This window comes from Hyla sarda, chromosome 4 (genome assembly GCF_029499605.1).
Source record: "Hyla sarda isolate aHylSar1 chromosome 4, aHylSar1.hap1, whole genome shotgun sequence".
NCBI classification, from domain to species: Eukaryota; Metazoa; Chordata; class Amphibia; order Anura; family Hylidae; genus Hyla; species Hyla sarda.
The window spans coordinates 31773556-31801269 of record NC_079192.1 but is presented as its reverse complement, the minus strand read 5'-3'; the positions used below and the strand labels follow the sequence as shown (position 1 = coordinate 31801269).

The window sequence follows — 27714 nt, the reverse complement described above, 5'->3', positions numbered from 1 at the left end:
TAAATAAGACTTAAAGCGTACCTGTCAGATCCAACAAAAAAATCTTTTTTCCATATATCACTCAGTACCTAATCCTGACCAAGTGCATCTAATTTTTATGTGTCTAGCACCTTTATTTTTTTTATTACACTTTTAATTTAGCTCACTAGTCTGAATTCCTCTCAAAAGGAGGGGGTGTGGCCTCACTGTGCAGGTCTCCGCCCCCTCCCTCAGTATGCTGTCTGCTCACATCTCCCCTAGCATTAGCAAAACTACAACTCCCAGCTTGTCCTCACTGACAGTAGCGGGACACAAGCTGACAGTGGGAGGATTTTTCCTCCAGCTGTGAGCCCTGCGCTCACAGCTGTCAATCAAGGAAGTGTGTCCATGACATAGGTGATGATGCATGGACACAGCAGGACTGGTATGTGTCCAAGCAGGCAGGATTAGTAAGTGTTGAAGCTGGCTTTTTCAGAATGAAATACTGAAACTTTTCTAATTAAAGCAATTGCAAAACCTATTGGTTATACATGCTTTACAACATATCAAAAGTTGTTGTATCTGACAGTGCCCATTTAAGACGAGATTTGTTCTGGATTTCCTTCAGAGCTTCTCCACACACAACTCACACCTTTACCACACTTATGCTCAGCTTAGACTGGGTCAACTCCTCCCCCCCACTACTCTATATAGCTATCAGTTTAGGGGTCATATGGGCTCGCACTGCTCCTCTCTCTTAAAGGTTCAACACATATAAATTACATATAATACAGTGTTTATAGAAAATATAATAAACATTTGATAAAGTGCTTGAACAATTGAAAGGCAGCAGTCAGTCACTTAGAGGGCCCAACACCTGTGCCACAGGTCTGCCCGAGGAAGTCTGCAGCCCACAGGACAGCTTTTGGTGCTGGGACACCACAAACTCCCACTCTTACAAACAGCCGTCCTTGGTGCCCAGTCCTGGAGGCTGAGGATTGATGATTGCAATTAGAAAGTTCCTTGTCGGAGGTAGGTAGAATACAGTGGATGAGAGTTCCTACCTTAGGGTGGTTGGTGCCTTTGTTGGTAACCATATGCTTTTTGAACTGGACGATGTAGTGCCATAGACATTATCTACTACCTGAGAATTGGGGTTTGGTTGGCTTTGTAACTTCATTTGGATGGACAAACAGACATGAAACAAACACATAACAGTCCTTGGAGCTCTTCCTGAGGTTGCAGCATTTATGACCAAGGTGACTCCGGAAGGCGGGCCAGCGCTGCCGTAGGCTAGTCTTCGCTACCGGTCATGTGCCAGGGGCTCATTGGCTTTTAGCATCTTCTCCCCACGACGGCTGTGTAGAGTCCACCTCATTGGCCAGACCTGAGGGACACAACCAGGAACATATAGACTCCTCCTTCTGCGCCTAAGGTATCCCCTTGAATTTCGGGGTAACCTAATGCGGTTCAGAAGACAAATGGTACAAACAACATAGAACATGTGGAGAGAATACATCCTGACTGATATACTATAAAACACTTAATTACTGTCTGGCTTTGTGCATTTCACTAATGACAGTATTAATTAAGGCATGAAAAATACTGAATAAGGCATTATAAAGACTGGATACATTTGTAGACTGACTGAATACAGAGCAAGACTGTCGAGGTTAAACATTTTCTGACCACTTAGAGGGCCCAACACCCATGCCGCAGACCACAGGACAGCCTTTGGTGCTGGGACACCACAATAAAATACCCTAAATTATATTATTATTTAATATCCTGGGTGTGGTATTGGAGAGCACTATCCCCCATTGTTTCTGTGTTAAAAGCCCCTATGGATTCTAATTTATCCACACTGCATAATCTCAATAAGCTTGTGGGTGGATTTGCTCTTTAAGAAGTAAATGACTATGACAGAGAGAAGGAGATGGTGTCTTCACTGCGAGAGTAAACACCCCGAGGAGGGCAGACAATCACACGTATGTCCCATCTGTCTTTTATGTCACTTAACCAGACAGGAGATGAGATGGTGTGCAAACCTCAACAGTATACAGTAAAGCCAGCCATATACATTGGGTTACTGTAGGCTGAACCTGACAACTTCCTCTAATGTTGTTTTCTGAACTACCCTCCTCCTCTAGTTGCAGATGTTGGGGACAAAAAGGTTCAGGCTGTTGGACTTTAATGTGCCTTATCCTTTTGTTTTTAAGGGAGATAAGTCTCCACCAGAGGAGTCTGGCAGTAGCTTACTCCCCTCTCCTTATTGAGAACACATGCGCCATTGGATAAACAGAGACGATCTGCAGGCCAAACCAGCATTGGGAATTTCATCTGCAATTTGTTGTGAAACTAGGTTAACCATCACTTGGGGGACTCCAATGACAGGGAGGACGCCTATCCTTGGTCTGTAAAGGGCGTTCCAGACAAATCAATATATGGCACATACCAATGCTTTAAATGTCTAGTAGGTCTTCTAGGACCCAGGTCTATTAAGAGAATGGGTCCACTAAGAGGAGATGATCCTTACCCTTGTCACATACAAACACTTTTTATATGTTGTACATCTTGGCAAAACATTAACCTTTCTCATATACTTAAAGGAAATCTGTCATCAGAATCCCCCGCACTAAACCTGTTACACAGGCTTGTAGTGCGGGTGATCCTGATTAAAACGCTCCTTACCTGGTTAAAAATGGTTCAGCGCTTCTTAAGATTTCTATATTTTTAGTTTTCTGTTATTCCCTGGCTTGGGACTCAGTGGGAGGTGTTATCATCTGGGACTCGGCCACACGTCATTCTAGCTGGGCGGAGCTGCCGCCCGGCTCATGAATATTCATGAACTTATCCTCCTGGTCTAATTCTTCTTTCTCGGTCTGTTTGTGAATAAATACACCCTCCGTCCCTCCCTTCCTCCCACTTATGCAGCCCGTCTTCTTACTTGTATTGGGCCGCAGCTCGAGTGAAACCGGGGGGAGAATGCCGCTTCCAGGTGTACGGAACGCGGCGCATGCGCGGCCCTCCACACCAGACCGAGAAAGAAGAATTAGACCAGGAGGATAAGTTCATGAATATTCATGAGCCGGGCGGCAGCTCCGCCCAGCTAGAATGACGTGTGGCCGAGTCCCAGATGATAACTCCTCCCATTGAGTCCCAAGCCAGAGAATAACAGAAAACTAAAAATATAGATATCTTAAGAAGCGCTGAACCATTTTTAACCAGGTAAGGAGCGTTTTAATCAGGATCACCCGCACTACAAGCCTGTGTAACAGGTTTAGTGCGGGTGATTCTGATGACAGATTTCCTTTAAGAAAATTTCCTTTTTATAGAAATCATGGCTTATAAAATCACGGCTTTGTCCAAGCTGAAGCACAGGCATGGATAAAGTCCAGTAAGTGAGGGTGGGCTAGCACTCCTCTTTGCTGTCTGATAACACTCCTCTGTGCTCTCTCCTGTCTGATAGCACTCCTCTGTGCTCTCTCCTGTCTGATAGCACTCCTCTGTGCTCTCTCCTGTCTGATAGCACTCCTCTGTGCTCTCTCCTGTCTGATAGTACTCCTCTGTGCTCTCTCCTGTCTGATAGTACTCCTCTGTGCTCTCTTCTGTCTGATAGCACTCCTCTGTGCTCTCTCCTGTCTGATAGCACTCCTCTGTGCTCTCTCCTGTCTGATAGTTCTGCTCTGTGCTCTCTTCTGTCTGATAGCACTCCTCTGTGCTCTCTACTGTCTGATAGCACTACTGTGCTCTCTTCTGTCTGGTAGGACTCCTCTTTGCTCTCTCTCTTATGTCTGATAGCACTCTTCTGTGCTCTCTCCTGTCTGATAGCACTCCTCTGTGCTCCCTCCTGTCTGATAGGACTCCTCTGTGCTCTCCTGTTTGATAGGACTCCTCTGTGCTCTCTCCTGTCTGATAGCTTTCCTCTGTGCTCTCTCCTGTCTGATAGCACTCCTCTGTGCTCTCTCCTGTCTGATAGCACTCCTCTGTGCTCTCTCCTGTCTGATAGCACTCCTCTGTGCCCTCTCCTGTCTGATAGCACTCCTCTGTGCTCTCTCCTGTCTGATAGAACTCCTCTGTGCTCTCTCCTGTCTGATAGCACTCCTCTGTGCTCTCTCCTGTCTGATAGCACTCCTCTGTGCTCTCTCCTGTCGTATAGTACTCCTCTGTGCTCTCTTCTGTCTGATAGTACTTCTCTGTCCTCTCTCCTGTCTGATAGTACTCCTCTGCGCTCTCTCCTGTCTGATAGCACTCCTCTGGAATTTTCCAGCATGGTGAACACTGTAAAATGAAACTAAAACATTATAGTTTTTATTTTTTAATTTTTTTGTTCAGCTCACCTACCAAAAGAAAAAGTCTAAAAAATCATCTAAAAGTCATAGATAACCCAAAAAGATACCAATGGAAACTTTCAAGTTTCAGCAAAAGCTAGCCCCATGGTGCACACTATGAATACTACTACCAAGAAAACAGTGGTGAAATTGCTGTTTATACGCCCCCCCCCCCCCCCACACACAGACACACCCCCCAAAAAATGTAAAAATAAATAATGAAACAAATACAAAGAAAAGTACAAAAGTTCCAGATTTTGAAATGAGGAAAAAAAAAAGAAATATTTTTTATGTGACTAGTTTCTGTATTTAGCTCACAGATCCCTCCTTTATTCTGCTTACTCATTCTGACATCCACTGCTCAGGTAGAGGCATGTCCAAGGCAAGCACTGAGCCCACCCTCATTCTCCATGCATTCACTTCCACCCTGAGTCTGCTGTGCTGAGTGTCTTTATCCAATCACTGCAGGTTGCTCTGTAACACTCTCTTCTCTTTTTTGCTGCAGTCTGATAGGACAGGAGTAAGCACAGAGGAATGCTAGTCCCACCCTCACTTACTGGACTTTGTCCCAGCTTGGTCTTAAGCTGATGCTGCAGCCAGACAAGATTATGTTCTGGATGGTATGGGGACCCCTAGTGGCCATCCTTATAAGATTTTTTTTGAAAAGCCATATATTATAAAGGTTATTGTTTTGCCAAGTAGTACAACATATAAAATGTTTTTGATTCTGACAGTGCCCATTTAAAGGGGTTGTCCTATCTCTTCAATTTGCCTTCTCAGCCACCTCCAGCCGGAAGCAGCTAAAGCGGGTATGTGAGCAATTATGGGACCTACATAAACAGCATAGCACGCGGAGATACACTGTATGTGTAATTTTCAATAAAATCAATGGGAGTTACGCAAATTGCGTAACTTCCCCATTCCGGCTGTTTCTGAAAGATAAGTGAAAACAGGTGCGCACCTAGTGAAGTCCTGTGAGTAGAGAGGTACAGGTGTGCAATTAGTTGCACCTTACCGTGTTGTGTTGTACTTAGATTACAACACCTTTGAGTGCATGTAGACTCGCTAAATTAGCGGTGCAGGAGAGATGGCAGCCTCAGCGTCCTTACCCGTAACCTCCAGGTACGGTTAAAGCAGGATAAAACAAACATAAAAAATGGAACTGTCCGAATGGCGCCTTTCTTTGTAGAAAAAAATAATAAATTGCTGATCGGTTTAAAAGGCAATTTTTATTATGGACAGAATAAGTATTAAAATCAAACAAAATCATTCACCTGACATGGACACACTCTGCTACTGTTTGATTGATTGTGTAAGATCAAGATTGTCTGATTGTTGCCTTATTTGACTTTTCATAAATAAAGATATGGTTTGAATATGAAAAAAAAAAAAAATCAAACAAAATCAAAATAAAATAAAATAGGGTGCAACTTAAAAGTTTCGAATCCGGACTGGATTCTTCATCAGGCAGTTTCTGTTACAGAAGGAAAATGCGCCAACTTTAAATGTGAAAGGCTGGATTACCACCGGGTCACAGGTCATGGGGGTGGATCCTTTTTGCGGCATCATAAAAATCATTAAAGCAACATTATGAATAAGACTGGACATAAGTAAGGTAGAAATAACACCAAGATTAGTGAAATATGTAAAACTGATGCTAGGGAGGTGCGCTAGTGTGTTTTGCAGCACTGGAGACCATTGGTTTTCTGCCCACTGCAATTCATACTTTGTTTTTTTGTGTTTTTGTTGGAGCTCCGTTCAAAATACTTCTTCTGCTATAGATCTCTGGTCCTATTTTGTCCATCTGGTTTGTTAAAAAACAATAATAATAGTGCACTGAGTCTGGTTGATTATAGGTGAGCATGCGCACGGGTCTCATTTGATGCGGTGCGCACAGAGGATAGTCTCGGCAATCTAGAGGCCAACATGATATTAATAAACTCTCAGTGCACTATTATTGTTTTTCAACAAACCAGCTGGACAAAATAGGACCAGAGATCTATAGCAGAAGAAGCATTACAGTGATTTGAACGGAGCGCCAACAAAAACACAAAAAAAAACAAAGCATGAATTGCAGTGGGCAGAAAACCAATGGTCTCCAGTGCTGCAAAACACACTAGCATCAGTTTTACATATTTTACTAATATTGGTGTTATTTCTACCTTACTTATGTCCAGTCTTATTCATAATGTTGTTTTAATGATTTTTATGATGCCGAAAAAGGATCCACCCCCATGACCTGTGACCCGGTGGTAATCCAGCCTTTTACATTTAAAGTTGGCGCATTTTCCTTCTGTAACAGAAACTGCCTGATGAAGAATCCAGTCCGGATTCGAAACTTTTAAGTTGCACCCTATTTTATTTTGATTTTGTTTCATTTTAATGCTTATTCTGTCCATAATAAAAATTGCCTTTTAAACCGATCGGCAATTTTTTATTTTTATTTTCTACAAAGGAAGGCGCCATTCGGACAGTTCCATTTTTTGTTTTATTCCGGCTGATTCTGACCTTTCCGACCATCTCGGCTGAAGATGGCCGGAAAAGCCAATTGATGACATGGGATTCCGATTTCTCCCCTATCTACAGTTGATAAGTATCTGATTGGTGGGGGTCCGAGGTCCCTTCTCCCCTGAGTGAATGGTGCAACACTTGCTCCCTATTGGACTGCTGTAGATGGCGGAGTAAAGATCTCATCATATTCAGAGAGCAAATGGAGTGGAGCAGTTCATGCTCTGTTCATCCACTCAGGAGACAAGCGACCTCCATTATAATAACCAGTGGGGGTCCTATTGATTGGACCCCCACAGATCAGATACTAATCAACTATCCTGTGGAGAGGTGACAAGTTATATTCTTGTTTTATATTCCTGGAATAACGTTTTTAAGGCCCAAAACAGCTGTGCTCTTATATCAGTGTTTCCTAACTAGGGTGCCTCCAGCTGTTTCAAAACTACAACTCCCAGTTTCAAAACTACAACTCCCTGGGAGTTGTAGTTTTGCAACAACTGGAGGAACCCTGGTTGGAGATGCTGTCTTAAATAGGTTACAATTCACACTACGGAATCTCCGTCCAGGAGAAATTTCAGGCGGAGACTCAGTGGGCAGCAGGAACCAGGCAAACAAGGACCACTCGGAAATTCGGCATTTCCGTAGACGACAATGCATTTCTAAGCGAATTTTTCCTAAAGAATAATTAGTTCTTAAAGGGGTACTGTGCCCCAAAAATCTTATCTCTATCTAAAGGATAGGGGATAAGATGTTAGATCGAGGGGTCCCGCTGCTGGGGACCCCTGCGATCTCCGTGGCAGCACCCAGTCATTCGGCGCACACGGAGCGAATTCCGCTCCATGATCGATGACTGTCGATGCGGCCGCCGCACCCCCTCCATTCACTTCTACCGGAGAAGGCGTGACGGCTACGTCATAGCCGTCATGCCTCCTCCCATTGACATGAATGGAGGGGGCCTGCCATGACGTTTCAAATGCAAAAGCTGCAAGCTTCCGTGTTCCTAACGTTGCCGCTGCCGGCATGGAAATCGCTGGGGTCCACAGCGGCATGACCCCCCGAATTCTAACATCTTATCCCCTATCCTTTGGATAGGGGATAAGATGTTTGGGGCGGACTACCACTTTAAGGAGGAGTCTGGGAACCCACGTTGCCGCAGACATTTGGTAGTGTGAATGGTGCCAAAGAATTTCAATAAAAACTATGGGAGGCTGCTGTAACGGATTTTCCTGAGCGAAATATATGAATGGGATCATACATGGAAAAACTTTGTGAAAGAGTATTTTTTTTTTTTCAATCAGTGTTTCATTTTTTATTTATTTTTATTTTTTTGTAAACTTACAGGGCAACCCAAATTAAAACCTACTCCTGGGACAATGCTCAGGTCCTACTTGTTGGAAACAAATGTGACCTGGAAGACGATCGAGTCATCCCTGCAGAAGAGGGGCGTAGACTGGCTGAAGAATTAGGTAAGGCAAATTTGTGATTGTCAGGCTTCATGGGTTTCATATAAAAAGAGAAATGTGCTTTTATGATGTAGCAGTAGTAATATCAATCAAAGAATTCACTAATATATAGATAGCAAAAAGTGCACCGTGCAAACTACATGTAGGTTCACTTAAACACCGGTACTAAAACTTAACTTTTAATTATAATCTCTTAAAACTTACTTTTACCCCTCGTGATATAAAAGCAATACATACAATAATCTTAAAGGGGTACTCCGCTGCTCAGCGTTTGGAACAAACTATTCCGAACGCTGGAGCCGGGAGCCCGTGACGTCATAGCCCTGCCCCTCATGACATCATGCCCCGCCCCCTCAATGCAAGGCTATACATATATAGGTGTATATACATATATTCAATAAACTATATAGAAAATAAGAAATATTAAGAAAATAATAGTATAAAAAATAAAATGCATATATATATGAGGAGTAGTAACCAAGAAATAATTTGGATAACTCAAACACATTCATTTTCCATTCCCAACGCATTTCACCCAGTTGGTGACTGGGATCCTCAGGGGACAAGCTGGGACACAGATCATATTCAGAGCCCAGATATAACCAGATAACAAAATAATGGACCAATTCGCCAGACAATCCGTGCTAGACAGTCAACATAATAATAAAGAGTATATTGGTCCAAAAGCTAAAAGATAAGCATCACAAAGATTACTCCAGGTGGAGCACTTCCAACACCCCGTTTCCGTGATGTATGGACGCGGCGTAGCAGTAGTAATAGTAATAAAAGTTAAGCAACACCAAAGAGCAAAAAAAATTAAATTAAAATAAAGTAAGCTATACTCACCTACACCCCGACCTTCGCAGGAACTGGAAGGGGACCGGAATCAGACAGACATGGGAGCTAGTTCGTTTTTTTCTGTAAAAATTTAGCAATATATGAATTTTTTGACTACAATAGAATACCCCTTTAATGGTGGCCCAACTTAGTGTATGGCCAGGCTTATTCCACAATTCTGTGTTGGGAGATCAGAGAATGGAAGCACAGGGACAGCAATACCATACTCGACCAGGTGTGATGCTGTTTTTGGAAGCGAGAGGTCCATGGTTCTTCTAAGAACTATGTTGAAGATTAAAGGGGTACTCCATTGACCAGCGCTCGGAACATTTAGTTCCGAATGCTGTGAGCACGCTGTGGTGGTCGGCAACGCCCCCCTCATGCCGTCACGCCATGCCCCCTCAATGCAAATCTATGGGAGGGGGCGTGGTGTGATGTCACGAGGGGGCATGGCCGACCCCCCGCAGCACGCTCACAGTGTTCAGAACACTGGCCAGTGGAGTACCCCTTAAAGGGTACCTTCACACTACGGAGAAATTCTGGGGCACACATTCCATCTGCTGGGACGGCTCTGACATGCGCCTCTCGGCAATGCATATCCATGCTGATTCCGTCGAAAGCCTGAGCATGAACGTTCTTTTGGGGGAGTCTGATATTTGAATTTCTGCCGTGAAAATTTAAAGGGTTACTCTCGTGGAAAACCCCTTTGTTTAGATCAACTGGTGCCAGAAAGTTAAACAGATTTGTAAATTCAGTACTTCCAGTACTTTTTAGGGGCTGTATACTACTGAGTTATTTTTGTATTTCTCTTATGTCACGACCACAGTGCTCTCTGCTGACCTCTGTTGTCCACCATTATAGGAACTGTCCAGAGCAGGAGAAAATCCCCATAGCAAACATATGCTGCTCTGGACAGTTCCTAAAATGGACAGCAGAGGTCAGCAGAGAGCACTGTGGTCATGACATAAGAGAAATCCAAAAAGATAAACATTTCCTCTGTAGTAAACAGACCCTAAAAAGTACTGGAAGGATTAAGATTTTTTTATAAAAGTAATTTACAAATCTGTTTCGCTTTCTGGCACCAGTTGATAAAAAAAAAAAAAATTTCCTCGGGAGTACCCCTTTAACAGTGCGTGGTTCAGCAGAATTCCATTGAAGGCAACCGAAGGCTGCTGCAAGCTTAATCTTGCCTGCAATTTCTCCGCTCACAAATTCCTTACCCTTAGGGCCCATTCACACTAGGTATTTTCCGAGCGGAAATCCACTGTGAAAGATTTGGTGCAGCAGCCCCCATTTTTTTCATTTGGATTCTGCTGCACCATTTACACTAGGGACGTTCTGCCGTGTTCATTCTTTTGGCAAAATCAAATAGGAAAATGCATTGTCATCTAAATACGGCAAATTTTTTAGTGCTCCAAGCAGAGTCTCTGCCCCGTAATTTCTAAGAATGGAGATTCTGTAGTGTGAATGGGCTCTTACAGTGCTGGAGGGGATGTAATTTGACCCGTAATGACCTGTACCATAAATTATTTATCCCGCATGGTGAAAGACTAAGAAAAGAAACATTGTCAAGGCTGATGTCAGCTCAATATTTCAACAGTCTAAGTCAGTGTTTCCCAACCAGAGTACCTCCAGCTGTTACAAAACTACAAGTCCTAGCATGCTCGGACAGCCTTCGGATGTCCGGGCATGCTGGGAGTTGTAGTTTCGCAACAGCTGGAGGCACCTTGGTTGGGAAACCCTGCTCTACATGTTCACCCATCACTGTGGATCATCTCTAATGTAGTCTTCTTCCTTCTCTTTTTCTTCCTCTTCCTTCTCCTCCTCTTCTTCCTCCTCCTCTTCCTCTTTTTCTTCCTCTTCTTCCTCCTCCTCTTCTTCCTCCTCCTTTTCTTCTTACTCTTCTCCCTCCTCTTTTTCTGACTCTTCTTCCTTCTCGTCTTCCTCCTCCTCTTCTTCTTTCTCTTCTTGCTCTTCTTTCTCTTCTTGCTTCTCTTCCTCTTCTGCCTCCTCTTCTTCTTACTCTTCTGCCTCCTCTTCTTCTTACTCTTCTTTCTCTTCTTGCCTCTCTTCCTCTTCTGCCTCCTCTTCTGCCTCCTCTTCTTCTTACTCTTCTTCCTCTTCTTGCTTCTCTTCCGCCTCCTCTTCTTCTTACTCTTCTTGCTCTTCTTCCTCTTCTTGCTTCTCTTCCTCTTCTGCCTCCTCTTCTTCTGCCTCCTCTTCTTCTGCCTCCTCTTCTTCCTCCTCCTCCTCTTTTTCTTTCAATTCTTCCTCCCGCTCCTTTAGGATTTGAGTTTTTCGAAGCCAGTGCGAAAGAGAACATCAATGTGAAACAGGTGTTTGAGCGCTTGGTGGACGTAATCTGTGAGAAGATGAACGAGAGCCTGGAGAATGGACCTGTGCCGTCAAGTGGAACCACCCAACTCAACGATGCTCCTGCCAAGGACAATAGCTGCTCTTGTTAATCCAGTGTTCAAAATAACTATGCAAAGAAAAAAAAATGTCCACCTAGGTCAGAGAGATGTCTCTTGTTATATGCAAAGCTCAGCAAGTTGTAAACGTAACATACAGCCCCCCATGTCCCCCACCCGGCTGTATGAGACCCACACTCCCAGCTGAGCATGACCACTCTTGTGAGAGACATATCCCGACAGACTTTGTTACATAGATATCCCTAAAATAATCCATTGTTACAGAAATAGAAAAATATACACCCAAAAAACTGTGGGTGACTGTCTATGCAGGCGACATACACCACCATATGGTGATATAGCATTTCTTAAGGCGACACAACCGGGAGCTTCCCGAAGGGCACCAGATTTGTGTTGTCCTGCCATTAAGTGCCAAAGATAAACCCGATGTGCCCATAGATATATAATTCTGAGGGGTCCGCAAAGCAATGCCCTGCATGGTTGTCTAATGCTCCGCATGAACCTTCTGGAGGGGGGACGTAGAAATTATACTGTGTACGGACGGGGCTGTCCGCGATGGACTGAGGGTGGTCACTGAAATACAGAATCTTATGTATATATTTGGGTATCACAAATGAAGGTGTTATCGCTCCAGATGTTCCCTCTCTTCTGGTGTAATAGAATTATATGACATGTTTACATTTTTAATAAAAGGAAGTCTCCTTTTATTGTATCAAGTCACTGTGTAGAGGAGCATCTCCTGTGTATTAGGATGTGGAGAGGTCTGTGTGTCCTGATGTCTGTGTATTAGGTTGAGGAGAGGTCTGTGTGTCCTGATGTCTGTGTATTAGGATAAGGAGAAGTCTGTGTGTCCTGATGTCTGTGTATTAGGATGAGGAGAAATCTGTGTGTCCTGATGTCTGTGTATTAGGATGAGGAGAGATCCGTGTGTCCTATCTGTGTATTAGGATGATGAGAGGTCTGTGTGTCCTATCTGTGTATTAGGATGAGGAGAGGTCTGTGTGTCCTCGTGTCTGTGTATTATGATGAGGAGAGATCTGTGTGTCCTGATGTCTGTGTATTATGATGAGGAGAGATCTGTGTGTCCTATCTGTGTATTAGGATGAGGAGAGATCTGTGTGTCCTATCTGTGTCTTAGGATGTGGAGAGGTCTGTGTGTCCTATCTGTGTATTAGGATGAGGAGAGATCTGTGTGTCCTATGTGTCCTAATGTCTGTATATTAGGATGAGAAGAGATCTGTGTGTCCTGATGTCTGTGTATTAAGATGAGGAGAGATTTGTGTGTCCTATCTGTGTATTAGGATGAGGAGAGATCTGTGTGTCCTGATGTCTGTGTATTAGGATGAGGAGAGATCTGTGTGTCCTATCTGCGTATTAGGATGAGGAGAGGTCTGTGTGTCCTATCTGTGTATTAGGATGAGGAGAGATTTGTGTGTCCTGATGTCTGTGTATTAGGATGAGGAGAGGTCTGTGTGTCCTGATGTCTGTGTATTAGGATGAGGAGAGGTTTGTGTGTCCTATCTGTGTATTAGGATGAGGAGAGGTCTGTGTGTCCTGATGTCTGTGTATTAGGATGAGGAGAGATCTGTGTGTCCTGATGTCTGTGTATTAGGATGAGGAGAGGTCTGTGAGGCCTGATGTCTGTGTATTAGGATGAGGAGAGGTCTGTGTGTCCTAATGTCTGTGTATTAGGTTGAGGTAATGTCTGTGTCCAGATGTTCAGGTTATATTCTAGATCAGTGTTTCCCAACCAGTGTGCCTCCAGCTGTTAAAAAATACAACTCCCAGCATGCAACAGCTAGAGGCACCCTGGATAGGGAAACACTGCCCTACACCTTACAGACATGGCATTCTGTGACCTAATGTCACATGGCAGTGATTGTATGCAGCAGCCGTGTGACATTGCTTCACTATTAATGCATTGTCACCCAGGCCTAGTGTTTGCACAATGAGAATTGGCAGGGTAGTGTGAAACAGGAGGCGTCATTTTCGTTGGTAAATATTTCGGACATGTTTTATGATTTTCCTATGCCGGCATATCTCCTAATCTTTCCAGTGTATATTAATATTTGCAGAATTTCTGCGCGGGATCTTTAAGGTGCAGTTTACAGAACCGGCTCAGGCACTTTAGATTAAATATTTATCTTGCAGAGTACACACCTAGGATTTTCCTTATAGAAATGTTTTTTTTTTTCCCTTCTACCTTCCACGTCAGTGTTTGCAGTCAGTGTGCATTAGAGCGGTCACACTATGTGAGCATTACAGAGTGTATCCCCTTATATATCACCCACCGCAGTAACACTGAGCACCAACCCTCTGCACTGCAGATAATCCACCATAGAAACAGAGCCAACAGGAGGAGATGGTGCAGCACTGGGATCAGGAACAGGATTTACAGTAGTGTTTCCCAACCAGGGGGCCTCCAGCTGTTGCCAAACTACAACTCCAAGCATGCCAAGAGACAAATACCCCTAATGACCTGGCTCAGGACATACATTCTAGATGAGTAGTTTATAGGTGTTTGTATAGAATATAACAATCTTAGCATATAGGGCAGTGTTTCTCAACCAGGGTGCCTCCAGCTGTTGCCAAACTGCAACTCCCAGCATGCCAAGAGACAAATACCCCTAATGACCTGGCTCAGGACATACATTCTAGATGAGTAGTTTCTAGTTGTTAGTATAGAATAATAGTTGGGTCCCAGCGGTGGGACTTTGGATAGGGGATAAAATGTTTTTGCTCGGAATATCCCTTAAACAAAAAAATGTGATCTAATGTAGATTATACCTTTATGTATATTTGTAATATACATTTATACATTGAGTAAACATTTTTTTTATATTTTTGGGTGAAAAAATGCTGTCCCTGCAGCTATTACATGTGTGTCTCTATGAAGATTCCAAATACAGGAAGTATGGCTGGGACAAGCAGGACTCTGTGCAGGCTCCTGGCTTGTCATTCATCCTGATGTGTGTGCCGGAAGCATGTCACTGAGCCCTGCTTGTCCCCAGTGTAAGGAGCCCTGATTGGGTTCAGTGTACAGAGCCCTGCTTGTCCCCAGTGTAAGGAGCCCTGATTGGGTTCAGTGTACAGAGCCCTGCTTGTCCTCGGTGTACAGAGCCCTGCTTGTCCTCGGTGTACAGAGCCCTGCTTGTCTTCAGTGTACAGAGCCATGGTTGTCCTCAGTGTACAGAGCCATGCTTGTCCTCAGTGCACAGAGCCCTGCTTGTCCTCAGTGTACAGAGCCCTGCTTGTCCTCGGTGTACAGAGCCCCGATTGTCCTCAGTGTATGGAGCCCTGCTTGTCCTCAGTGTACAGAGCCCTGCTTGTCCTCGCTGCACAGAGCCCTGCTTGTCCTCAGTGTACAGAGCCCTGCTTGTCCGCAGTGTACAGAGCCCTGCTTGTCCGCAGTGTACAGATCCCTGCTTGTCCTCAGTGTACAGAGCCCTGCTTGTCCTCAGTGCACAGAGCCCTGCTTGTCCTCAGTGCACAGAGCCCTGCTTGTCCTCAGTGCACAGAGCCCTGCTTGTCCTCAGTCTACAGAGCCCTGCTTGTCCGCAGTGTACAGAGCCCTGCTTGTCCTCAGTGTACAGAGCCCTGCTTGTCCTCAGTGCACAGAGCCCTGCTTGTCCTCAGTGCACAGAGCCCTGCTTGTCCTCAGTGCACAGAGCCCTGCTTGTCCTCAGTGCACAGAGCCCTGCTTGTCCTCAGTGCATAAAGCCCTGCTTGTCCTCAGTCTATAGAGCCCTGCTTGTCCTCAGTCTACAGAGCCCTGCTTGTCCTCAGTGTACAAAGCCCTGCTTGTCCTCAGTGTACAGAGCCCTGCTTGTCCTCAGTGTACAGAGCCCTGCTTGTCCTTACTGCACAGATCCCTGCGTGTCCTGACTGCATGGGATGTTTCTGGTAGTGAGGGTGTGTGGGAAAAGCTCAGGAGAAGTCTTGGAGATGGTCCTGTGAGGTGCGGACTAGAGGAAAGCACAGGCAGAGGTCCTGAGAGGATCAGAGATTATGTGAGGGGCGATATTGGAAGATCAGGTCAGAGATGCACGGAGGGGACTTGTATGTCATGGTGAGCAGTTTAAACTGAATTTGTTGGTCAACGGGTAGCCAGTGAGAGGGGAGAGGCAGAGGAGAAGCGAAGGGAGAGGTGGATTAATGAGGCAGCAGAGTTACGGATGGATAGTAGGGAAGCAAAAGTGTTTGATGGAAGGGTCCAGAGGAGGATGTTGCAGTAGTACAAGTGAGAGATGATGAGGGCGCATACCAGAAGTTTAGTCAAAGTTGAGGAATGAGCTAACTCAAGAAATGTTCTTGAGGTGAAGGCGACAGGAGGTGATGAAGGTCTGGATGTGGGGTTTAAAAGATAGAGCAGAGTTGAAGGTGACCCCAAGGCAGCGGAGAGAGAGTGGAGCCATTGACTGTAATTGATAGATCAGGTAGGGGGTTGGAGCAGGATGGGGGGAAAATTATGAATTTTGTTTTCTCCATGTTGAGTCTGAGAAAGCAGGATGAGAAGAAGGAAGATATGGACAGACAATCTGGGATTTTGGAATGGTGGGAGGTGACGTCTGGACCAGAGAGGCTGAGTTGAGTGTCATCAGCGTAGTAGCCCTAGGCCAAGAGTATAGTGCAGGGTTTTTTGAAACCAAGATAGGAAAAATAAACCATACTTTGATGATGTAATTGGTGAAAACCATTTTTTCTGTAAGAAATCATTTACGGCCCCTGTCCTCTACATTGACAAGTGACAGGAAATGTGCTAAGTCATCTTTTCCCATTGTCGAGCATCAAAAAAAAAACTGTGCACCAGAAAAATACACACTTGTGCCAAAATAATAAATATTGTGAAAAAAAAGAGTCACAGAACCCGGTCAACAGCTTCAACACACCATTATTACATCAGGGCAGGGTTGTCAGAACAGGTAATTAGCCTGGGGCTTGGTATATGCTCCGTGTAATGTATGTGAATGGACACAATAATGGCCCAAAATTATCAATACGTCTTAGGGACATTTGCACGATTACTTGTACATTACACCTGCAGATCATTAAAAAAAAAATCCCTCTCACCTTCCCTCCGCTCCCGCTCTGAGGTCTCTTCATCATGTACTCCCTTATCCAGAGTCAGTCCTGCACCACTAACAGAGTGGAGGATGCAGAGGCTTTAGTGCGGGAGTGGAGGTGAGATGAGTAGGATTTTTATCATTTTCTTTTGGAGATGACTTATTGGGGGAACATATTTAATAGGGGCATCTAACTAATAGGAGATTCCTTACCTATCTGACTACCTAAATACTGGGGGCTTTTACATAAAGGGGAGGGATTTCTACCTACCTACTTACTGGGGCCTTCTAAGTAAAAGTGTAGTGTTCCTTACCTACCTAATTACTGGGGGCTTATCTAAAATGGGAGAATTCCCTACTTACTGGGCAGCTTCTACTTAAAGGGGAGGGTTTTCCAGGCTACCTACCTACTTACTGGGGGTTTCTATCTTAAAGGAGAGGGTTTAATACCTACTTAACTTCAAGGGGCTTCTACATAAAGGGAAGGTTTTCCTACCTGCCTACGTACTGGGAGCTTCAACCTAATAGGGGATATATTCCCTACATACCTATCTTATGGGGATTTCTACCTAATAGGGAGGCTTTCTCACCTACCTAACTACTGGGGACTTCTACCTAAAAGGGGAGGTTTTCTACCTACATTCTTACTGGGGGGGGGGGTTTAACTAAAAGGAGGAGGGTTCCCTACCTACCTTACTACAGTGGGCTTCTACATAAACGGGAGGGTTTCCTACCTACTGGTGGCTTCAACCTAATTGGTGATATTCCCTACTTAACCATCTTAGGAGGGCTTCTGGCTTATAGGGGGATTTCTTACTTGCCTATTTTCTGGGGACTTCTACATAAAAGGGGAGGGTTCCCTACCTACCTACTGGGGATTCTAATTAATAGGGGAATTCCCTATCTACTAGGGGAATATCCTAATTACATGTGTCAGTGAGATCCTCATTTTTGACTTCTGCCTAAGCTTTCACAAAGTCTAGAGCCACCTCTCCTGTCACATGACATTTAAAAAAGTATACATAATTGCTGGAGCATATAAGGGCCTTTTACCCGAGGGATAATATATTTTTTTTTAACGTTTAGAAGTGTATGATTTGCTGTATTACATTTCTGTACTCTTTGTGTGGCTCCTGAAAATCGTAGACCACCCCAGTTTTTAGTTTTTTGTTCTGACGACTTAATTATTTTCTATTTTTTTAATGGTCCATCATAATAATAATTAATAAATTAATAATAAAAAATAACTCCTTTCCCTCCCCCCTCAATGTGCATATGGTTTTTAGCCATCCATTTTTTTGCAAAAAAAAAAAAAGTGTATGGCCTAACCTGAGTGACCACTACAAGAAGCATTTTCTCTCATGACCTCTTGCAAAGATTCCTTAAAAGTTTGACATAATATGAATATTTACTGGGATCTTTAACTACGAGGCAAATACCTGCACATGTGGAATCATCGCCACAGGTTCCTGTCCCTGTCAATAGTGACATTACTTTCTGGTCACGTCCCTCTTGAGAAGGTCAAAGGTGACAGCTGGATCAATGCTACAGGTTTTTCAAGCTTAGTGAGTCAGGGCTGGGCACTAGTGAATGGTGTACTAGAAAGTGTGTATGTGGCTTTATACCTGTCATTTCAGGTGTCTAAGAAGGTTCTACCAGGTAGACCGACATCCCGGTTATACTTATCTGTAGTCAGGTATGTTGGTGGACCAGAAAGTCCAGAAATATGTGTTGTGCAAAGACTATAAAGGAAATTGTGGAATGTTATAGAAGTACAGAACATCAATCAGGAATGTACTATTTGCTTTCACAGGGCTGTGTTAAGAATAAATGAAAGTGAGAAAAGGCAGGTTCGATAGGCTGAAGCGTGTATCACTCTGATTGGATACACCATCGATGTCTGATCAGGAAGGGTCCCGACTGCAGAGACCCTTATAGGGGTACTCCAGAGCAAAAATTATGTTTCAAATCCACTGGTGGTAGAAAGTTATACAGATTTGTAAATTACTTCTATGTAAAAATCTTAATCCTTCCAGTACTTATCAGCTGCTGTATGCTCCAGAGGAAGTTGTTTAGTTCTTTCCCGTCTGACCACAGTGCTCTCTGCTGACACCTCTGTCCGTGTCAGGAACTTTCCAAAGCAGGAGCAAATCCCCATAGCAAACCTCTCCTGCTCTGGACAGTTCCTGACATGGACAGAGGTGTCAGCAGAGAGCACTGGGGTTAGATTGGAAAGAGCTATACAACTTCCTCTGGAGCATACAGCAGCTGATAAGTACTGAAAGGGTTAAGATTTTAAAATTGAAGTAATTTTTTACAAATCTGTTTAACTTTCCGGCATCAGTTGATTTGAAAACTTTTTTTCCCCCTAGCGTACCCCTTTAATTATATGTTGGGGCGTTTATTTTTCTAAAACAATGCAACAATTGGCCATGTGCATTGTCAGAAAGATACCAATCCAGCATCACAGTCCTTTTATTTTTGGCATTGTGGGGGGAAGACATTGGTTTATTGGTGCATGTGAACCCAACATACGGCCCCTTGATATAAGAGAACCCACTTGACCTTTGGCTCTGTATATAGAGGAGTACTTCTTCTATGTGAAAGGAAGCTACTTCCCCATGAGTCATCTGAATGCACAAGAGGTCTGAGAAGATTGAACGGCTTGGGGATTGGAGGTCCAGAACCAATGCAAAGACCAGTGTTTCCCAACCAAAGTAGTGCTTTTTTGGGGCGGTTTCAAAACAAGTAAACTTTTCTATGACAGCCCAATCATTCAGAATATTTAATACATTTAGGTCTTAAAGGGGTACTCTGGCCCTGAGACATCTTATCCCCTATCCAAAGGATAGAGGATAAGATGTCCCGCCGCTGGGGACCCCCGCAATCTTCTGTTCGCCACCCACCTGTTTGAGAGGCACGCCGCGGTGCCAGCTCTCAAACAGCCAGGTGGCGACCACGGGGCCGTAGTATGGTGACGTCATCACTCCACTCCACCGTGTGACGTCAGACCCACCACCCCCCGCCCCCGCTATGCAAGTCTATGGGAGGGGCGTGACGGCCGTCACGCACCCTCCCATAGACTTGCATAGCGGGGGCAGGGGGTGATGTCACATGGGGGCGGAGTCATGACGTCACCATACTCCGGCCCTGTGGTCGCCACCCGGCTGTGTGTGAGCTAGCACCGCAGTGAGCTGCTCAAACAGGTGGGTGGCGAACACAAGATTGCGGGGGTCCCCAGCGGCGGGACCCCCGTAGTGAGACATCTTATCCCCTATCCTTTGGATAGGGGATAAGATGTCTCAGGGCCGGAGTACCCCTTTAAGGTTGAAGAGAACCTGCCAAACCATGGGCAGCATGAAACAGGTGCAAGGAGTGGGGTCCCAGAACACTACGATTTACTGAAACACTCATAGAAATCATAGTTTGAAATAGTTGTCTGGACCCGGGTAAGGAGTCACGGGTGTCAATTCTCATAGCTGCTCCAAGACCCACCAGCCCTGAGTGGTACGTCTCTACCTATCCTATGTCAATTCTTTCAGGGGAGGACGGAATCAGATTTTTCGCAGCAGATGATTCCTTCGCGGAAATTACGCCATATGCTTGATCCAGCAGAATCTCATTGAAAACAATGAAATTTGTGTTGGATTCTGCTCGGAATTTCTGTAATGTGAGGAGTAGATAGTTACACATGTACAATTTTTGCAGGCAAATTTACCTGAATATTATATATGTATGTCATTTTCTATACCCATTCTTAACTTTAACCTTAACCCATAACCACCAATGTCTAGAGCTGATCTAATGCATTAAAGATGTACTCCGGAGCGCTGGTACTTAAAAAAAAAAGTTTACGTCATCTGATCGCTCTTTCAAAGACCTTTCCAACGATACCTTATTTGTCAAATTTGGCCCAGCCATTCTCTTGTAATTGCCACCTGTAGCCATAAAGACTACATTTCCCATGACTCCCTGCGCCAGCTTCCTGTTAGCTGCTGCTCTCTCCCCCTCCTCCCCCACCCCCAGGAAATTATAATAAATTATAATAAAGTTCCTTCCCTCCTTCCATATGCCCACTAGCGCAGTGTTTCCCAACTAGGGTGCCTCCAGCTGTTGCAAAACTACAACTCCCAGCATTCTGTCCGGGCATGCTGGGAGTTGTAGTTTCGCAACAGCTGGAGGCACCCTGGTTGGGAAACACTGCACTAGCGGTGTCACAAGAATGCCTCCCATCGCTACCATCACCGCTAGCGGGGTTGCGCGCGGCTAACGTAGTACTGCGCAGCTCTACCCAAATAGCGTAGGGCTAACGTAGGCAGCGATAGGAGCCTAGCGTTAGCCCTACGCTATTTGCCTAGTACTGCGCATGCGCATAATAAATTAACTTTGATGGAGTAGCCGGCTCCGGGCTGGGAGGCCGCCACAGCCCGCAGTGACTCATGGGAGCGATGAGTCACCGGGCTAACATGGCGGCGGTGCAGAAGAAACAGCGGTCGAGCGTCACAGATTGAAGAAAAAGGAGCCAGCTTCCGTTAGAAGGAGAAATGCGGGAGAAGACCAGGAAAAGAGCGATATGGATAAGGTAAGTAATTTACAATGTTATATAACTTTGCTTTAGGGTTAGTTTACCATTAAAAAAAACTATCATCGGAGTACTCCTTTAAGTACAACCAATTTTTTTTTTTATATGGAACTAATTAAAAATTATTGTTTATGGCAGTGTTTTCCAACCAAGGTGTCTCCAGCTGTTGCAAAACTACAACTGCCAGCATTCTTTTTTTTCTTTCTTTTTCTGTGGATGAGGTGAAAATATTATAACTTTGGCAAGAAAAAAGCTAATGGATTTTAATATATATCTTTCTTCCTCAATTCTTTATTATAAATAACCTTACAGAGTAGGCAAGTAACAGCACCTTCAATCAACTTTTATTTTACCTTTATTCCTGATTTTATAATCCCATTAATGTTCTGCTTAAAGGGGTACTCGGCCCCTAGACATCTTATCGCAGCGGTCCCGCTGCTGGGGACCCCGGGGATCGCTGCTGCAGCACCGCGCTATCATTACAGCACAGAGCGAGTTCGCTCTGCACGTAATGACGGGCAATACAGGGGCCGGAGCATCGTTACGTCACGGCTCCGCCCCCTCGTGACGTCACGGCCCGCCCCCTCAATACAAGTCTATGGGAGGGCGACCGCCACGCCCCCTGCCATAGACTTGCATTAAGGGGACGGGCAGTGATGTCATGAGGGTCGGAGACATGACGTCACGCTGCTCTGGCCCCTGTATTGCCCGTCATTACGTGCAGAGCGAACTCGCTCTGTGCTGTAATGATAGCGCAGTGCCGCAGCGGGGATCCCGGGCTCCCCAGCAGCAGGACCGTGGCGATCTAACATCTTATCCCCTATCCTTTGGATAGGGTATAAGATGCCAGGGGCGGAGTACCCCTTTAAATGAGGTGAGTGATTCAGAAAACTCACTTTTTAAATATCCTATCATTCAATTCTGAGTCAATAGAAGGAGGGTAGGTCCCCTATTTAGAACCCTAAGCTAGAGTGTAAGCAACACTCCCCTTTATATTTGCCTTAAAGCGTTTTTAAACTTATCCCCTATCAAAAGAATAGGAGAAAAGTGTCTAATCGAGATGGGAGGGGAGGTCTGATTATGGGACCCCTGCAATCTCCAGAACTGGCCCCCGAATCTTCCTGTGCATGGAGAGACCTAGGGGTGCAAGGAGAAACCGTAAAGGGGTTTTCTACGCTGTATTACATGAAAATTTATCTTATAGAAACATCTATTCACATTTGATATAAAGTTGTAATAATACAGTGGTGGGGTCTGCTACACGGGACCCCTTTATTACTCAGGGCAGACAGCATCTTCCAAGAGTGGTGTCACCCTCCTCATTATTTTAGGCATTGACTTATTGGGAAATCAGGCATGTTACAGGATAAACACAATGGCGGAGATTTATCAAAACCTGTTCAGAGGAAACGTTGCTGAGTTGCCCATAGTGATCTGATAGGTTGCTATGGGCAACTTAGCAACTGTTCCTCTAGACAGGTTTACATAAATCTCCCCAATTATTTCATTTAAACTGCAATTGATACCTGCAACAATGGGGACTGCAATGGGAACCGCATTCACTCAAAGTTACAGTAACTAATATATGAGAATACGGGGACCAGTCACTACATATAACAATGGAAACCTGTGAAAGACCTTTTTCTTCTAGGAAAAGGTTTATAGATAATGTCAACTTTATTTGACAGTGAGTGAGCTTGGATGGTTAGAAACTGTAAACCCTTCAGATATAATGGGATTTCTCTTCTACCACAGGCATAACAAGGATCCATAGGGCCCTTACCTTGTGGCAAAATGAACCCAAATGGGCGCTGTCAGAATCAAAAACTTTTTAAAATCTCCTTTTTATAGAAATCATGGCTTATAAAAATATCCCACTAGGGGTCGCCATGCCATCCAGATCATAATACTGTCCAGTTGCAGCGTCATCTTTGTCCCAGCTGAAGCCAGGCTGGGACAAAGTCCAGTAAGTGAGGAAGTGCTCACTCCTGTCCTATCAGACTGCAGAATATAACCAGAGAGGAGGGGGTTACAAAGCAGCCTGTAGTGATTGAATAAAGAGACACAGCACAGCGCACTCTGGGAGGAAGTAAATACATGATGAGTGAGGGCAGGCTCAGTGCTTGCCTCGGACACGCCCCTTCCTGAGCAGTGAATGTCAGAATGAGTGAGCAGCAGAACAGAGGGATTTGTGAGCCAAACACAGAAGCTAGACCTATAAAGACATGTAAAGCATCTGCATGACCTAGTGAGCAAGATATAAAAGCGTTTTCTGAGATATGACAGGTACGCTTCAACATACAGAAAACAACATAACTACTTTCACTTGATTAGTAACAAATGTATGAATAATAGTGATACGCATATGATCATAAAAGAAATCAAGCAACCTTATAAAAAAAAATTTAGATAGCAAAAAGTAACTAGATACTACATCCCTGCACATGAGAGGACCACCTGCTGGTTGGGAAACACTGTGTTATGGTCTTACTGAGGCACCATATAGCTGCACACAAAGGGGTAGATTTATCAAAACCTGTGTAGATTTTGCAGTGGTCTTTTTACAAATTAAAGAAGAAATCTGATTGGGTGGTATGGGCAATTGGTCAACTTTTCCTCTACACAGGTTTTGATAAATCCCCCCCAAAATGCCTATATCTTTACACATTATTCCTGACTACATAAATCAGTGTGGCTAATGACTCGTGCTATGTGATGATGACTACAAGAAACAGGATTAATGTGGTAGAGGGTGTGATGCATTAACCCCTTGTATTCGTGGTTTATCCTCAATACCACCCGAAGGTATACTGCTGGATCCTGGGCTAGGCATGGGGACAATAATGACTCCAACACCAAGTTACGGACCACAGTAGCTTTCCTGAGGTTAGACAGGTGGAAAAGTCTATACAGTTCAGCCAGGCCCACGGAGGTGACCAGTGACTTCAGAGACCTTTAGAGTATACGTTTTGCTACAGTCCTAATCTAAACATTACATATGGCTAGACTAAATTAGTTATACTTAGATTGACTATGTGGTACAACTTTATACAATATACTGTGACTTATTGTTTGTACTGGCGGTGAGGCAGTTACGTTTCTCCTGACCTGGTCAGGATACCTCCTATATAAATTGTCATAGACACAAAGAGACATCTTAGACAATTCCGTATATAAATGTTATATACATTTTATTACAACACTCCATAATCAATATAGTACACTAACGTGTAAATTCACCTGTGCAAAAATATAGACAAAATATATTACTCTGAATATATAAATTGAGAGTACCGCTCTACAGTTCTGGTACATTTTTAGTTCTCAATAAAGGGTCATGGCTAAAAGCCAGGCACATACACTTACGCATATGGTTACAAATAAACTTCTTGACGCCAGGAACTTCGAAAGTTCGCCAGGCACTTCTTCTTGAACGTTGAATAACCTGTAACAAAAACAATGCTTCCGCATAAAACACAGTTAGTCTCAAACAGTAGCAAACATCTTGCAAGATTCAAGCACTGTGGCCGGGCAACTTTCCATCCCAACCTCAATGGTCACCTTGCTTTCTAGGCTGGGACATGTACCTAGGACCACGAGACTGTGCCCCCTCCATAGAGCTGACATGGGTATCCCACGAAACATGGGACAAACTGGATTCAGTGATGGTCGGGCTCTCGTGACCACCACTTGAACAGCAGCAGCTTGCGCCACTGGGGATTTGGTGTAGGTGCCTGTCGGGCCGGCCAAACCTCCTCCTCAGCAGGAGTAGGCCGAGGCACTTTGGTTGGTGCCCGCTGGGTAGGCCAAACCTCCGCAGCAATAGCAGGTTTGATGCAGATACTTGGGGTTCATAACAGGTGACTCAGGATACCATTCTTCTTGGACAACTTTCCCCTTGATACTTGGTGGCAGGATACCAAATGGATCTAAGTCCCAATCTTCAGAGGGGAAGTAGGCAAAGGGGATTTGTGTGGGATTCTTGGGTCTGGTGACGGCTGCTGCCCATTCCCCTCGAAGGCTCTGTACAGGGGTGTATTTGTGGTCAGGATGCAATGCAGGGTAGATGTTATTAACCCCTTCTTGTCATGACGCCAGGGCGTAGTTTAGCCTTAACAACCCAGAGGTAATACCGCTGGTCCTGGGCTAGGCACGGGGCACTAAATACTCCGACACCAAGTTACGGACAATGGTAGCTTTACTGAGGTTAGACAGATGACACAGTCTATATAGCACAGCCAGAATCCCAAGGAGGTGACCAGTGACATAGGGGGACCTCGCAGGCTTGCTGATACTTGCAGTAGGTAGAGACACTTTAGTGGAGGCCACGGTGACTAGACAATTGACTTGACTGATGACTGACAAGACGATGACTCTAGCTTACTTGAACTGACTTGTGGCTGCAGACTTTAGGCTTGAGGCCTCCAATGCTCCGGACACAAACAATGAGACAACTGCACTGGATCTCAGCAGGAATAGCAATGAGCTAAGAGAGAGATTTGTCATTAGTACCTCCTGGGTAACAATCACATGGTCATAGCAATTAAAGAAACATTACACTTTTAACATATAACATATGTACACTGTGGGTAACACTGGAGGGGGTCATGGAGATATGAAGGGACACTGCTTGACATGGCAGGAGAGGTACGGGGAAACACCATCCCATACTGGGCCACCACATATTCTACAATCTCCCCGATCTCTAGGGAGTGTAGAGGTGGAGGAAGGTAGTCTCTCTTCACCGCTCTCCTGTTGACCAGAATAGTACCACCATGGTGACAGTCCATTAATGTGCCAAACCCCCTCACTCTGTCAAACTTGACGACTGTAGCTCTTCGTCGTTCTAGGGGTGGCTCCCCCTCTTGGGGGTTGTGCTAGCCTCCTGATATATATGGCCTCAAGGATCTTGGTGTCCTGTTGCTGGACTTGACGTACTTCATAGGGCATATTTTAGGGCCATACTCCCTTCTCCTCTGCGCCCTTAACTCTTCCATTATGGCAGCCACTTCGGCCTCATATTTGGCCTTTTCGGAATGAGCTGTTGGGACGGGAGGGTGGGACTTCCCTGGCAGGGGTAGGAGATGGTCCCTCATGAACTGGACTAGTGCTGGCTCCTCCCCAAATAGCCACTTAGGGATTGGTGGGGACCTGGGATGCTGGCTCTGGACTGTGGGTAGATGGAGGGGTAGAGAACGCGGTCTCGGTCGTGGTACTCACTTCGGACTCCTCCGTGTGGATCTCCGCCCAGGATCCCCAGGTCCAGTGATGGGGAGACAGCCTGCAATCCGCTGGAGTTGCAGGCAAATCCCCATCGCCCTCAGGCAAAGAAAGTTTCAGGTGGGCGTCTTCAGCCCCGATAGAGAACCGCTGCAGACGATCCGCTAACTCCTGGAACATCTGCACCATGACCGCGGCAACTTGCAGGGCCTCTGGCACATCTTGGGACTCTCAGCTCTCGTGCTCTGATGCGCATCCGCCATCTTCTTGCTCTTACCAGGAACTTCTGCAAGACTGAAAAGCTCCGCTCTGCTTCTTATACCGGTCTCCAACAAAATGGCTGCCGTACGGAACTTCGTCATCAGCAGGGCCTGGGACCGGAAGTGACTCAGCGGAGCGTCCTCTTCTTCCGTTCCCCCGGCAACAAAAGGGGGACCTTTCAAGTTCCACTTAGGATTAGGAACTGCGACTTGGCTTCCATGCCCAGGGGCGGGACGCTGGCTTTGGCAGGATCCATTTTGCGCGCTTATCCTGTTCGTAAGACGGCAAAAGTTGTGGTATGGGGTGTGATGCAGGGCAGATGAAATTACCCTAGGGGCAGATGGCATTAACCCCTTGTATTCCTGATGCCAGGGCGTGGTTTATCCTCAATACCACCCGATGGTATACCGCTGGATCCTGGGCTAGGCACGGGGAAATAATGACTCTGATGCCAAGTTACGGACAGTGGTAGCTTTACTGAGGTTATACAGGTGGAAAAGTCTATACAGTTCAGCCAGATCCACGGAGGTGAACAGTGACTTCAGAGACCTTAAAGGGGTACTTCGGTGAAAAACTTTTTTCTTTTAAATCAACTGGTGGCAGAAAGTTAAACATATTTGTAAATTACGTCTATTAAAAAATCTTAATCCTTCCTGTACATATTAGCTGCTGAATACTACAGAGGAAATTCTTTTCTTTTTGGAATGCTCTCTGATGACATCACGACCACAGTTCTCTCTGCTGACGTTATTATAATAATAACACTTTATTTATTGTTGCCCTTAGTGGGATTTTAACCCAAGTCCCCAGCACTGCAAGGCAGCAGTGCTAACCACTGAGCCACCATGCTGCCCTTAGCATACATCTGCTATGCATGGTTGCTAAAATGGACAGAGATGTCAGCAGAGAGCACTGTGTTTGTGATGTCATCAGTGTTCCAAAAAGAAAGGAGTTTCCTCTGTAGCATTCAGCAGCTAATAAGTACTGGAAGGATTAAGATTTTTTAATAGAAGTAATTTACAAATATGTTTAACTTTCTGCCACCAGTTGATTTAAAAG

General features: G+C 44.9%; 1 protein-coding gene across 6 annotated transcripts in view; it reads left to right on the top strand.

Annotated features, from left to right (window-relative positions):
* Positions 1 to 12240, top strand: part of RAB3D (RAB3D, member RAS oncogene family) — a 36450-nt gene extending 24210 nt beyond the window's left edge. For 5 of the 6 annotated variants that reach the window (XM_056570386.1, XM_056570383.1, XM_056570385.1 and 2 more), the window contains exons 4-5: positions 8139 to 8263; positions 11384 to 12240. In XM_056570386.1, coding sequence (XP_056426361.1) covers positions 8139 to 8263; positions 11384 to 11562 — 304 coding nt within the window. In that variant the 3' untranslated portion in view covers positions 11563 to 12240. The remainder of the gene's footprint in view (positions 1 to 8138; positions 8264 to 11383) is intronic. The other variant, XM_056570387.1, reaches the window with a different exon arrangement.
* The last annotated feature ends 15474 nt before the right edge of the window (positions 12241 to 27714 follow it).